The following is a 15,146-nucleotide window of genomic DNA, read 5'->3' on the forward strand; positions in this document are numbered from 1 at the left end:
TCATTTATTTTTTTGTTATGTTTTATAGTCTTAAATTGTGCAAAATAAATAAAATAAAATAAATAAAAATATATATTTTTTTACTGCAATGGAGTGCCGTAATGACAGTTTTGCAGGACCACCAGCAGGTGGCGCCAGAGGGCTGCTTCTGAGAGTCCACATCAAACTACTAATCCGCATGTTCTTTGGCTCTGGTTGTGCAAACAGTACAGTTTTCCCCAAAGTAGATGTAGATATGAGTAAAAATCAAAGATGTGAAATACACCTTTATAAGCATTGCATTTTCCACAAGCTGATTGTACACATAATAAACTTTATGGTATAAAACAAGTAGAAACAGCTGAAACAATCATTCAATCACTTTTTGCAAAAGTTCAACCTACAAAGAAAGCATACAGCATGGGACACATTAACTCCCAAAATTATCCAGCAATGCAAAAATGGAAAAAAGCTCTTGATTACTTAAAACTTATAGAAATTCTTAAGCAGCATATCTGTCAGGATAAATGCAGGCTACAGCATGGTACAAAATGCACACTGTGCAAGTAAATACATCTTTGAACCAAACTGAGGGGTGTCAGTATGGATAAAGGTTTTCAAACCACTTACATGTATCGTCCGATACCCAATGCATAGGATGAGATAGAATTTCAACGAACGCCTCACACTGCAACACGAAGCATGTGTGTCTGGCAATGACACTGATCAAGCATTTGGATAGAGCTTAGTAATTTGAAAAACCTACAGTACATTAGCCACGGTATATCATACAACATAAAACTTGCGCACAAATGTGTTAAAAAAATAGCTCAGATAGCATACTGCTTTGGCTGCTTCTTCAGGCTCATAGATCTTTCAGTTTGCGAAATGACATGAGTGGCTCTGTTGTTGAGGAGTCTGCATTCATGAAGTACATCTGCAGAAAAAGAAATGTAGGGCAATGATTATATAGGTTACCTCACTGTAAACACTAGGGCTGACCTGAATGCTTCTAAGCTTCGACTATTGCCATGGTAATCGACCTCCAAATCAGTACTCGAATACTTTGTTTTTTTAATAGATGTAATAATACAGTTTCAATCCCAAAATAGCCCATAAAATAAGGAATAATCCCACATTATTCATCATTCATATTCAATATTGTTATTAGTTATTCTCAGTCGGATATTGCAGTTTGTTGTGTGTGCTGAAACAGGGGAGATAGAGACAGACAGACAGAAGTACATGTCAACTTGCTACACCGCGCTGTGCCACGAAGCTTAGAATATTTTCTAATATTTCACACCGAAGCTTCGAAGCCCAAAAAAGGTATTCGGGACAGCCCTAGTAAACACAATATAGTTGAGTTGACTGGTTACTGTAAATGAAATGCAACACTTTTCTTAAAAAAAAACAAAAAAAGAAGGCCAACAGGGAACCTCTTACCGTTAAACTGTTTGTAGGCTTCTTCAATAATGGCATTGTTTGATCTCTTTATCTCCCAGTAATTATCCTCCACCCATGGTTTGCAATCATGATGCTCAACAAGCTGTCCGTTCTTGTATAAGCCAGCTAGACATATATAGAAATAAAATAGTATTTTACTTGAACAAGAAAACCTTTAGTCAAGCAAAGACAACAACTGCATCACAAACATGTCAGTGAAGCCATTGGACGATTAATACTTCGTTGAACAACTGTATTAATCTGATGAATGGAGCGTAATAACAAGTTACCAGTCATGAAAAAATAACATACTAATTAACAAATGTACCTTTGATGGTATCATCAATGTCTTTGCATAATTGATACAACTCACTCCCACGTCCGACCACTCTTTCTCCTACAATTTAAAAACAGAATTAACAATTGAACCTAGTCTAAGAATTTATGTTAAGCAAAAGACTAAAAGAAAAACAAAAATTCTTACCATCCAGCACCTTGATGTTGGGGAACATCTCAAGAACTAGGTTTCTGTATGCGGCGTTCCTGCACACTGTGCAAAGAGAAAAGTCATTGTAAGTTCACTTATCAAGATTTTCCATCCACCAGATTGTTTTCAAATAAAGTCACTAAAAATCACCTGGGTTCGTGTAATTGTAAGTGTTGTCTTTAAGCCGTATATTTTCTAGCTTTCTCAAAGGCTGAAGGCAGTGTAGGCTCTCAGTGCTGTTGAAAAACAAAACCAATGAGAGATGAGTATACACGACCAATGCAGAATGTTGCTCTTAAAAATGTAATTACTGATTGCTAATTAAATTGTTTGTATACAGTGTAATCGACATTGCAGTAAGTGATATATTCACGTTCTTATTAATCTAGGCTAGGCATTTGGTCAATGGTCATACAATAGTAATACCTGGATATGATATTCCCAGCCAAGTTTAAGTGCTGTAAAGCCTCACAATTGCGAAGGGGCTCTGAAAGCACAAAAGCAATAACATTAAATTAAAAAAAAAATCGAATTCTATTCAAAATAGAGACTTCCTTGATAAGTGAACATACAGCATGGAAATAAAGAATACTTACCCAAATTGGAAATCCGGTTGGAAGACAAACCGAGTACAGAAAGAAGCCGAAGAGATGCCAGAGGAGCTAAATTTGAGATGTTATTTCCAGAGAGGTCCAGTTTCTCTAAACTCATACACTCCCCAATGCATCCAAGATCGTGTATTCCTGTAAGACATACAAGTTATCATTATAAACAAAAATGCATTTTTTGAAGGCTTAAATAGTAGATATAAATTAATCAAATCTTACCAAGACCTCTCAATTTGAGAAACAGTATTGACTCCAAATCAAATTCCCCTGTACGTGACTTGAGCAGCACAGGAGTAACCTTCTCGCAGTCTGCATCTAAAAGAATCAAGAGACTGCAGCATAACAAACCACTTTTCTATTCTTATATATATGCAACACAATCACAGTGTCCTTAGTTGTGAGTCAGCGCTAGAAAAAAAAAGAAAGCAGGATGCTGGAAGCGTTGTGTCTGTTCTGTTTAGGGGCAGAACAATCAAACAACCCATGCATTCATTCTCTAAATAGTAAATAAATACCAAATCAAGCAGACCATGAATTTCATATCTGGCAACACACTGTGTTTTTCCCTCTGGCAGCTCCATGAGAGATGGGACACAAACAGGCAGATGTGCTGCTCTTGTGTTGTCAGTGATGGTATTAGCTCTTCAGTCGCATTGCATGAATAACAACTGTTATATTTGGTTTAATTTCCTCAGGCAGAATCAGTCCCCTAACTCTTAACTAAACATGACTACTCTTTCATGAGCCTGCACAGATTAAACACTGACTCCCTGTGAAGAAAGAGAAAGACTTGTCACCATAAATAATGATCTATTTTTTTTTTCCATTTCATCCTGATTTTGTGAGATGAGACCAGGCTGTGTCCTTTCAAGTATGGTCACGTAGTTCACCTCATCCATACCTGTACATAGTCAGAGCAGGCTCAGGTCCAGGGAAATGGCTCGTGTGCCACAGGACCTTTCCACACCTGGTTCTTGGCTTCATTAATTTTTTAATTGCTGTAATACTGTAAAAGTATTATTATTATATTGTTGTTATTATTGTTATAATAACAACAATAATAATCTTGTTGTGTTAGTGCTATACACATTACCAGTGATGGGAAGTAACTAAGTTTATTTACTCACTTTGAGTAGAGTATAAGCTGAGTAGAGGAGCTTATAAACAAAACATAATAAACAATAATAATAATGATAACAGTATTGTTATTATTGTTGTTATTATTGCATAATAACAACAACACTACTACTACTACTACTACGACTACTACTACTAATAATAACATAACAATGACAATAATATTAATAATGATAACAATATTATAGTTGTTGTTATTGTTATAATAACAACAACAATAATAATACAATAATAATAATAATAATACAAAATAATAATAACAATGATAATAGTGATAACAGTATTATCATTGTTGTTGTTGTTGTTGTTATAATAACAACAACAATAGTACTACTACTACTAATAATAATAATAATAATAATAATAACAACATAACAATGACAATAACATTAATAACTCTAACAATATTATAGCTGTTATTATTGTTATAATAACAACAATAATAAAATACTACTACCAATAATACAACTTTACTTTATATGTAAATATATGAGGAGTGGCAGAATAGGGTGCTATATAACACCACTACAAATTGGGGGATGGGTGGGATAAATAGGGCCATGAACAACATATCTGGCAACCTGTCAACACACAGGAATAAATAAAGGTGATGTTATTTAGCTTAGCTTCACAGCTAATGTTAGTAGCTACCTGTGTGTTAGCTGAAGGCAGCAGCGGCTCATGAGGATGTTTCAGATGAAAGTGGGTGGGTTAATTAATGAAATGGTACTTGTTCATGTTTCCTCTGATGATGACACACGTTAAAAATGTTGTGTAACAGAACGATACGTTGTTAGCTTAGCTGAGCTAGCACTAGCGCAGCTAGCATAGCAACGTACGTAGCAACAAGCTATATCCATCACAACTTACCTTGCTCTTTATCTCGCTTAGAGTCCATGGTGGGCAACTTTACTACTTAGAAAGCTACCTATCGCAATAAAAAGCGATGTTTAAATGGATGCAATGGAAAGACAAAGGCAAGTAGCTATTTGTTTTGGGGAGAAATGTGAAATTGGCATCTGTCCTGGGGTGCAGTCAGGACACGCTCACTGGGATGCTGCTGCAATAGCACGCAGGTGGATTACAGACGGACTTCAGGCTCTGCAGCAGCATAACAGCACAGAGAGGCAATGCACTGTGTGTTAGAGGGAAGATGAGGATGAGGGAAATGTTGCAGTATTGTTGTTAGATGTTTCTGTGCAACAGGTTTCTGTGTCAATTAAAAAAGTTGTGTTCTTGTTTCAGGCTGCAGCACTGACTGGTGATTATTCCTCAATGGGTTTTTTTTTTTTTGTGGTGGATCTGTGGTAAGTAGTACAATTAATTAAATTAAAAAAATAAATAAATGAGCATGCAAAGTCTAATCCAATCAGGTGGTGGAATAAGCCACATAAATATATGCAATTCTAATATAAATTAATTTGTTTTGGGGGAAAAAAAGAAAAGGGAGAAGACAAATATAGGAAATGGGTTAATGTGGGATGTCTTTTTGTGTTATAGTGCTTTACACGTTACCAGTGATGGGGAGTAACTAAGTTTAAGATAAGATAAGATAAGATAAGATGGACCTTTATTAATCCCCGGAGGGAAATTCAGGTGTCAAAGCAGCAACATCAGCAAACAGAGTGAATCACAGGAGAGGTAAAGGTATACAAAAATTATAAAGACAATAATAGAGATATAAAAGATACAGAGTGAATGGGTGAACATAGTGTGTACAGTCCGTCAATAAATAAATGTAGTATGTACAATAAATAAATAAATAAATAAATGTAATATGTACATATGTGCAGTCAGCAATAAAGTGGTATATAGGATGTATAGTGTAAAGTGAGTGTAAAGTGCGCCAGATAGTGCATGTTTAAATTTCTTAAAAGTCCTAATAGTTGTCATAAGGGGGTCAGCCTTGGTTGTGGAGCCTGATGGCTACCAGCATGAAGGACTGACCCAGGCGCTTTGTGTTGTGCCGAGGAGGGATGAGTCTGTGGCTGAAGGTGCTCCTCATCTTGACTAGCTCATCATGGAGGGGGTGGAAGGGGTTTTCCAGGATAGCGTCCAGCTTCCTCCTCATCCTGCCCTCTGCCACCACCTCCAGACCGTCCAGCTCAGATCCAACCACAGAGCCAGCCCTCCTCACCAGCCTGTTCAGTCTGTTGGCATCCCTTGTGTTCATGTTAACCCCCCAACATACCACAGCAAAAAAGAGAACACTGGCTACTACAGACTGGTAAAACATCTGCAGCAGCCTATTGCATACATTAAAAGACCTGAGCCTCCTCAGGAAGAACAGTTTGCTCTGTCCCTTCCTGTAGAGGGCCTCGGTGTTGTCAGTCCAGTCCAGTCTACTGTTCATATTATTTACTCACTTTGAGTAGAGTAGAGTAAACTACACTGCATTTCAGATGGAAATATTATAGGACACACATTACATTTATGTGACATTATACTTACAGATTAGGAGTTTATAAACAAAATATAATAATCAACAATGATAATAATAATGATAACAGTATTATTATTATTATTGTTATTAGTGTTATATTAACAACAATACTACTACTACTACTACTACTACTTATAATAATACTAATAATAATAGCATAACAATGACAATAATATTAATAATGATAACAATATTAAAGTTGTTGCTATTGTTATAATAACAACAACAATAATAATAAAATAATAATAATAATAATACAAAATAATAATAACAATAATAATAGTGATAACAGTATTATCATTATTGTTGTTATTGTTATAATAACAACAATACTACTACTAATAATAATAATAATAACATAACAATGATGATAACAGTATTATTATCGTTGTTGTTGTTGTTGTTGTTATAATAACAAAAATACTACTACTACTAATACTACTACTACTAATAATAACAATAACATAACAGTGATAATAATAATAATAATAGGCCTTCTTGTCTTCACCCAAAATAATGACGCTGTTGGCATTTCTAACCTACACAAAAAAGCTGGAGCATTAAATTACACATGAGTTTTTATCAACATGAAGCTGCCTCACAATCTAGTTAAGACAGCATCTTCTTTACCAGCAGGTTCTGGTTCACAGTTATTTATGCATGCATTTATTTATTTATTTATTTACCTGAGGTCCTATTGGTTTATTGCCTTGACTCTGGTGCACAGCAGCTGGGTGCTTAAAGAGAAGCAGATCAGTTTGCAGCTCTTGGACTCTGCAGACAGACAACCTCCTCTGGCTCCGACACAACTGGGCACTGCAGCTTCTACTTTTCATTTTTCCTGTTTTTCCTGCATCCTCTACTACTTTTTACAGTCATGGCAGACATCTCCTGTAAGGACAACAACAACAACCTGTTTTAAGAGTTTGCAACGCCGTCAACTCATCCTGTGCGGAGACTTTGTCTTTGCCACGGACCCCCTATAAATGCCTTTCATTGAGAAAAGGCTTCGGACGTTCAGTGTTGTGAATGTGTACAAGCAGCAAATTACCTGATTAAGATGGGGAACAAGCAAACGATATTTACTGATGAGCAACTTGATGCCTACCAGGTAAGTCTACCCAACTCGAATCAGAATCAGAAATGTCATGTTAAAGCATAAAATAAGTACATAATGAGTAGCCTATAAGTAAAGAATTCTGTTTATAGTTTTATAATGCCTGTGCCTATTTACTACCAGTGTTTAAAGGCTTACGTGCATGCACCTTCCATGACTTTTTATTACTATATTCTATACTATACTATACTATATTTTATTACTATTTCCATATTATTATCATACATCAGTATTTATCTTTTTCCCCATATTGACCAAGTAACTCCTGCCATTGGAAGCCCGGCTATCTTGGATTTAAAGCATAAAATACTGACCATTTTGTGAGATGGAGAGAATATTGATCATTAATACCATGTGGTCCTGGTCCCCATCAATTAATGAAAGGCAATAACCAATTTCCTGCTAAAGTGTGGTCCGTTATGACCCTGCTGTTTAAATATTTACATAGTCTTGTTTGGAGAGAATAGCAGAAGGTTTTGATGTCACTGTAAACTGGAGGATCTTCGTCATCCTGCACTATCTCAGAAGATCTGGCTCTTTGTCCCCTGTAACAATAATCCAGGTTTTCCTGGGAAGAAACACATCTCTGTGTGCACAGGTTTATCATGTGATTAGGTGTGGATTTAATAATTGATGCCAAGCCGGTGGGACATGCTGTGAAACTCTACTCTCAGGAGACAGTTTAGTTCTCAAGAGCCTCTCTGGTTACTCCTGCTGCTCTTTAAAAAAATCCTTATTAGCTTTCTTGTTGCTGTAGCCTCAGTCTTCAGACCTTTTCTATGTGCAGGCTTTACTTATATTGTAATCTAACATGACTAGTTATACTAGTATACTAGCTAGGTTATGATGAATAGTCAGATATTGCTTTACAATTATCATTAACCCAAACATCTTCAGACTTGATTGGATCGATGTGTCTCTAGAGCTCAGCTGGCAGCACTCTGCTTCTCACACTCTGGCACACAGCACAGCTCAGTCAGACAGAGTGGATACAAGAGAAAATGTAAAGTGCCTCCTGTAGGGCTGTTGGATAATGTGTGTGCAAACACGTGCATGTCAGACAAAAGCAGATCATGTTCCCCTCACCCCATTGTTCCTATTGCAAGTAGCAGGTGACAACACTCGCAACGTCATTTAACAGACACCTCGACTAGCGTTCACAGTAACAGTCAGTCACGTGACTTCAGAGGAACCGTAATGACTCACAGATGTGTCATTGAAAGTGTTTTCTAAATTATTTAAATATTTATTGTACCATAAATAATTTGTCATACAGTCCTTTATCAAACTACACTATTTGTCATATTTGTGTTTTGACATGCTGTTTTTTCTCTCGTTGCAGGACTGCACGTTTTTCACCCGCAAAGAAATTCTGCGGTAAGATTTTTATCACTCTTGATTCTGATGCATTGCTCACAGATGTACTGTAGCTCACCTGCTCTAACCATATTATACACATAATGATATTACCAAAATGTAGGCTACTGAGACTGTCTTTTATTTCCCCATGTTCCCTCCTTGCTCTGTTCTAAAAAGTGGAAACTGGGCATGGCATGTAACACTGTGTTAAATGAAACCAACAAACCATACTTTCATTACAATGGACTGCATACAAAAGATTCAGACTACATTTGGCTCCTGTTGGAGGAACTCAAAGTGTCTCACACTGTGTGAGCCATGCCAAGTCCTCAGAGCAGACAGCTACCCTCTTGGGAAACTTAATGCTGAAGTTGATTTCATTGGCAGCTGTGTTGGGGAGTATTTGGGCACTGTTCAAAAAGGGGAAGATACTTGTTGACTTACAGCTTTAAGATAATATGTAAAAGTAATGAATACATTTTCATTTGATATACAGTACATTATTTACAGTTATCATAATTGGAGTATAACACAATTACATATGTGTTGTTTGATTAAGATCTCAGGATGATTTACAGCAGAGAATTTGAACTGGGAATCAATCAAAAATCCATTATTAAGCACAAACTTGTCATTTTAGGTGATATATTTACTGTTGTAGGAAATTATGCCTTATAGGTACAATATATAAGATTATTTTTTATTTTAATCAGTGCACATGCAACTTTTAGTAGTAAAGTTATAGGTTATAATGTGTAAATGGTCTGTCAATATCATCAGAATTTCAGTGAGAAAGCAAATATGAATAAATAAATTTGCAAATTATGCAAAGCAAAATGAAGGAATACGGTAATTTCCATAGAATTTGTATATTTCCATTCATAGTTTAGTGGCTACTAATTTCCTTATAGATTGACATCCTAAATTATCTTCTTATGCAACTCATCAATTATCTTCTTATATCTTCCCATCAACTTAGCAGGATCGTCTTAACTTAACAACCCAGCAAATACAAACAATCTGCAGCCAATCCAGACGCGTGTAATAACATCTATGAATGACACAGTTTGTGCATTTATTGTTCATGGATGTGAGATAAGTTAAAGTCTTCAGGTGTTTATCAATGAAGATCTAGATGTTTCTGTCCTGTAGCAGCTTCAGTATGTTACCTAAACCTTTGAAAGTCATGTTGACCTTTTGACTGTGGTGTTGTTTTCAGTGTCACATTTCTACCTTTTGACATGTGCAACCTCAACACTTACAGAAATGAAATAAATATCAATCTACCCTTAGTGATTGCGTGAAGGTATCATGACTCATCGGGCAGCATCGTTCCTCTCTTCCCGTCACTCACCCCCTTGATGACAGGCATAAATTAAACAAATCGCGTGCTTTTCTTTTTAATGGAATTGACCAACGATGCTCATGTTTCAGTATCTTTTATCAGTGGTTCTAGATGTTGGAGGATAAACATTTAAGCTACTTAAACAAATTAAAAGCTGATACTCAAGAACGTTGCAGTGTAACATTAGAAAGAGATGAATTTGGGGTCTGATTTGCCCATATATGTGCGGTAAAGGTTGTTTTTTAAATGATATCTCTAACAATAAGACTTTGAAGGCATTTGTGTCCAGTGGTGCATCTGTTACTGTCTTCTAAAATTACACAAACTATCAAGAATTAATGGTTTTCTTTTCAACAAAATAAAGTATTTGCAATGTTTCTCTCCCTTTCCCCTTATTAACAAATAGTGTGCATGTACTTGTTCCTCGTCAGTGATATTGTCTTGACTTTGATTCCAAGGCCATCAGTGAACTGGAAACTAAATTAACAATCAGCAGAGGGCGTAATAGAGTTATACACTTTATGACCTTAATCATAAAACGCTCCTCGTTTCCGTCTCCAGCTGCAACGGTTACAATTATGTAACATCAAAGACACAGGTCATCACTGATGGTCATAAGGATTTGAACCTTTCAGCCTTATGTCATATCTTAGCATTAACACTAGATTATAGCATTTCAGTGTTTTTGTATCTTGGGTAGTAGTTGTGGTATTAAAACCTAATGTTAAAAGGCCAAATTTGCAGAAGCTGTGTGGTCCAAACACTTCCCAGGGTCATGGTACGTCAGAACTGCAGGTTTATTTCCTTCATTTCTTGCGGTGTACCAATATAACTCTATCATTTTGACAGGTTTATATAATTTAATTGAAGTGTGTTTGTCCTCTAAGACCAATGTCCCTGCTGATAAATAGCTTCGCTACGGCAACGCAGGTCCGCCATGACAGGATTAGTCAAAGGGAGGCTGTAGATAACCACCCACTTTCCTGAAATCATGTGTTTATCATTCACACAGCCACTGACGTTATTCTCAATAATGAATGACATAAAAGTCACGGTTTTCACAGCACAAGAACAGAGAAGGACAAGGAGAGAGAGAACGAGAGGGTTATTACAACAATTTCCCTCAGGGGAAATAAAGTTTTATTTGATCTTGTTCTTTCTTTTTGTATTGTTTTTTCAAAAGGAAAAATATATATTTTTATACATAGCCTATAAAATGTATCACACATCATCTTATCTAATGTTATCTTAAGCTTCAGGTGTTTGAAAATTGTTATTTGTTATTTTAGTAGTCTGTATATTGTTTCTTTTCTAAATGGCGGTAAACCAGAAGCATAAAAATAACTATATTTTATTTTTTATTCCAGGTTGCACGGCAGATATCATGAGTTGGCTCCACATCTTGTACCAATGGACTACACCAATGATCCTGATTGTAAACTGCCTTTAGCTTTAATAGTCAACATGCCAGAGTTAAATGTAAAAAAATCCTTCTCTACAATACCATCAATAAGTTCTGTGTGTTGTAACTCTTTCCTAATGGATATACCTGTTGTTTTTCACCAGCAGCGTGTACCTGTGTTGTGTTTTCTTATTTTGTATTGTGCTATAAGGCACTAAAACAAACACACCATCCCACCCACTACTCATGTGTCTAGACACCTAATCAATACACACTCTCTTTCAGTGGACAGAATTGATTTTTAACCACCATCATCACCGATCTGATTGCATGACACCACATTCTGGGAGCTCGTGAAATTTAATGGGCCATGAAACGATCCGCCTTTCTACCCTGACTGAAGCATGCCCTCCTATTTTTAAGCACCTGCCATTTGAAAAGAACATCTTAGAAATGGCATGTGGCGTAACATCGCAGCCACATTTACCTCCACTTTTTCTCCTGTGCACCAGACACAAGGACCACACAGTTTTATATGGAGTCCTTATCCACCAAGGGTTTAGCACAGAGACTCATAATTGGCCCCGGCCTGTAAAACTGTCACATGATTTCAAGGCCTGTAAGGATGGAGAGGAGGAAGATGGAGGCCACTGGAGGCAGAATTGATGAGAGCCATGCAGGCAATACGCGGTCACCCAAAGTGCTCTACAGAGTCGTAACCATAAATATGTTCATATCTTGCTGAGTTTTAATAAGCTGTGCTGAGTCGACCGGACTGATTCAGGCTGCACTGACACGTCTGAGGATATGCAGTTAATAATGGCATTGCTTTAGATGGCCGATGGCTGTTTATTCTTTTGGCTGAGCTTGTATTGAGCTCAAACATGCTAACCGTCCTCTGGACAACATCTGTATGTATAGAGATATAAAGTCAGTGAGATTCCAAGTCTCTTCTGAGATGGGCGGCTGTGGCTGAGGTAGAGCGAGTCGTCCACTAATCGGAAGATCGTGGTTCGATGTCGAAGTGTCCTTGGGTAAGATACTGAACCCCAAATTGCTCCCGAAGGCTGTGCCACCGGTGTGTGAATGAGCATTTAGATTAAATCCTGATGGGCAGGTTGGCACCTTGAATGGCAGCCTCTTTCATCAGTGTATGAATGAGTGTCTGAATGGGTGAATGCTGACATATAGTGTAAAGCACTTTGAGTGGTCGGAAGACTAGAAAAGCGTTATATAAATATGCAAGTCCATTTACCATTGTGAATGTAAAGCAAGTTGTGTCAAATCAGCTAATTTACCTGAAATCTTCAGTAGCAACTTATGGTTGAGCAACAGAGAAGAAAATATTGGCTTCATACCAGCAAAGAGAAGGAGTCAGCCTTTTTTCAGTTGAACCCTGTGATCAGCAGAACACCTACCAGTTTATACCTCTACAGATCATATGTGAAACTGACAACAGCATGTAAAAACACGAAACCTATAGTTCCATTAGGGTGTTTTTTTTGTGAGTGAATCTAACACAACATTTGCACTGATGTGTGTACATGTTGTCATTCCCTTCATCTGTAGGAAAACCCGTTCCGCAGCAGGATCGTCGAGTCGTTCTCAGAGGACGGGATGGGGAATCTCAGCTTCAATGAATTTGTGGACATGTTCTCGGTCCTCAGTGAAATGGCTCCTAGAGAGCTGAAGGCCATATATGCCTTCAAAATATACGGTAATGACCAATTTTTTAAAACCTTTCTATTATAATTTTATAAAAATGAAAATTTGTGGGTTTTTTTTTGCTATGAATCTCTCTTGCTCACAGATTTCAATGTGGATAACTACCTGTGCAAAGAGGACCTGGAAAAGACTCTGAATAGGCTGACAAAAGAGGAGTTGACTCCTGAGGAGGTGCAGCTGGTGTGTGAGAAAGCCATCGAGGAGGCTGATTTAGACGGAGATCACAAACTCTCCTATGCTGACTTTGAAAATATGATCACTAGGGCTCCTGACTTTTTAAGGTGATTAAATGTGTGATGCATTTGTCAACACGTTGTATTCATTCTATCGGTGGCCCTTTAAGAACAGGCAATACATGCATTAATCATCAAGCTGCAGCGCTGTGAGCTGTGTGTCCCTGATTACTTAGCTGGCTTGCAATCATTTTCATCATTTAACTGTGAGCCTAACAACATCACTCTAATCCTGAGTCACCACTATGCACATTCATTTATATACAAATGACCTCATCGCTGTCTGTCCTCACTGAAACACATCTATTCCTGATTCCTCTGTGTTTATACTCACATATACAGTAAGTCAGTATGTTTACATGCACAATGACTATTGCTGGTCCCTCATATTGTCTCTTTTATCACTCCAGTACCTTCCATATACGAATCTGAGAGGGCTCCGTGGAAGGTTTCAGAGGTCGACAGCGTGGGGAACCTCAGGAGTCTACTTGTACCCTGTCCTGGCCAGAGCCCAGTGCCTGCCTCCCACTCCCATCATCCAAATATCAGGCCTCTCCGGTCTCAGTGACGTCTGCTTAGTAAGAAAGCGAAATACCCGAAAGTCCCAGAATTTCTTTACTGCAGATGAAAATGTATTTTCCTTTTAACACTTATAAAAGGGCTTGACCTGAACTGGTCTCTTGTTGGGAGAAAAGGTGAAACATGTCTGAATTGAGCCAGACTCTGGACTGATGCATAAAATGCTCATCTACCTATATTGCACATAAGATACACCCAGTGAAGTCTTCCTACAATGACACATAGATATTTAGTATTTATAAGGACAAAGCTTGATGTGAATGAAAGCACAGCATTGGGATTAAGGGCATACAGCTATTTTATATGAGCTATGCAATATTTGTACATGCAGTGTATTGCTTTTAATCATTTTGGATTGTGTTTTTTTGCTTGTGGAACTGATGATGACAATCATATTTCTCTAGTTACATGAAGGGCTCTGTTGTCTGAACAAATGTCGGTATCTTTCTTCTGCCTCAGCCATTATCATGAGATATTAAATACAGCCATCTTTTGGATACACACGTTACAGTATTTTATGTGACTTCAGGTATTTGTCTTACTTTGAATAAATGTTTTTTTTTCGGTCTGGATTTGTGAGGTTTATTGTTGTCGCTGAAAAAGCATGAAATAATAATTAAATACAGGAGCTCTCATCGTTAACCAAAACCGAATCATTTCAAGTGAATGGCCTTTACCTCAACCCACCCATCACATGGTGATCAAGAACCGTGTCACAGTAAAGATCAGGAAATGACTGCGCCTCTGCATAGCCCATCATATGAGCTGTAATAACTTGTTAAGCAGGATGTGATCATTAGGTGTGAGCTGCCTCAGCACTCCCAGGCCTGATTACATCCTGTGCACACCATTAATCTCAGGAAATGGCCTTGGTCATGTTGGTTGATTAATCCTGGTTTCTGGGCTGTAGGGTACAGATTTGCATCAGGTATATGTTTTTGTACAGCATGTTTTCAGCTCTGGTTGTTCTAGTGAGTCATACCGTGCAAGAGGATGCAGAACATTTTGTTTATCTGCTAAGAGTCACATCCGAGTCATCTTCACGTCTTTGCTGCCAAGTGCGATGGCTGCAAAATGAGAATGACCTGGTTAATTGGTGCTGAGTTCGACAAAAGTAGAAACTGGGACACTGGCTGCAGGCTAAAGCCACATAACACAACAAGCAACCCAGCATAGACCTGCAATAGATCATTTCATCTCAAGTGTTATGAGGCAATAGTCTTTCCTGTGTTAGTGTTACTGGAACTGTGATGGTCGATTGTTTAGGCTGAATCTTGTGGGTGACA

At 37.5% G+C, this 15,146-nt stretch overlaps 2 protein-coding genes across 5 annotated transcripts; one reads left to right on the plus strand and one right to left on the minus strand.

Moving 5' to 3' along the window:
* Positions 1-293: 293 nt before the first annotated feature.
* On the minus strand, positions 294-4,830 carry lrrc61 (leucine rich repeat containing 61). Its single transcript, XM_037767527.1, has 9 exons — positions 4,528-4,830; positions 2,740-2,835; positions 2,509-2,655; positions 2,339-2,399; positions 2,063-2,148; positions 1,910-1,975; positions 1,754-1,822; positions 1,426-1,551; positions 294-916 (listed from the first exon to the last, which is right to left on the minus strand). The coding sequence occupies exons 1-9, from the start codon at positions 4,553-4,555 to the stop codon at positions 810-812; spliced, it is 786 nt and encodes a 261-aa protein (XP_037623455.1). The 5' UTR covers positions 4,556-4,830; the 3' UTR covers positions 294-809.
* cib2 (calcium and integrin binding family member 2) lies at positions 4,127-14,428 on the plus strand. 4 transcript variants are annotated; one of them, XM_037767528.1, is made up of 8 exons: positions 4,127-4,363; positions 4,903-4,964; positions 6,976-7,211; positions 8,560-8,594; positions 11,289-11,400; positions 12,893-13,040; positions 13,134-13,329; positions 13,692-14,428. In XM_037767528.1, exons 3-8 carry the CDS (start codon positions 7,161-7,163, stop codon positions 13,711-13,713), a joined length of 564 nt encoding a protein of 187 aa, XP_037623456.1. In that variant the 5' UTR covers positions 4,127-4,363; positions 4,903-4,964; positions 6,976-7,160; the 3' UTR covers positions 13,714-14,428. The 4 variants fall into 4 exon arrangements, with proteins under 4 accessions (XP_037623456.1, XP_037623457.1, XP_037623459.1 ...); XM_037767529.1 differs by having other exon boundaries at positions 4,127-4,359; XM_037767531.1 differs by lacking the exon at positions 6,976-7,211 and having other exon boundaries at positions 4,136-4,363.
* Positions 14,429-15,146: the final 718 nt, after the last annotated feature.

This window comes from Sebastes umbrosus, chromosome 4 (assembly GCF_015220745.1).
Source record: "Sebastes umbrosus isolate fSebUmb1 chromosome 4, fSebUmb1.pri, whole genome shotgun sequence".
NCBI classification, from domain to species: domain Eukaryota; kingdom Metazoa; phylum Chordata; class Actinopteri; order Perciformes; family Sebastidae; genus Sebastes; species Sebastes umbrosus.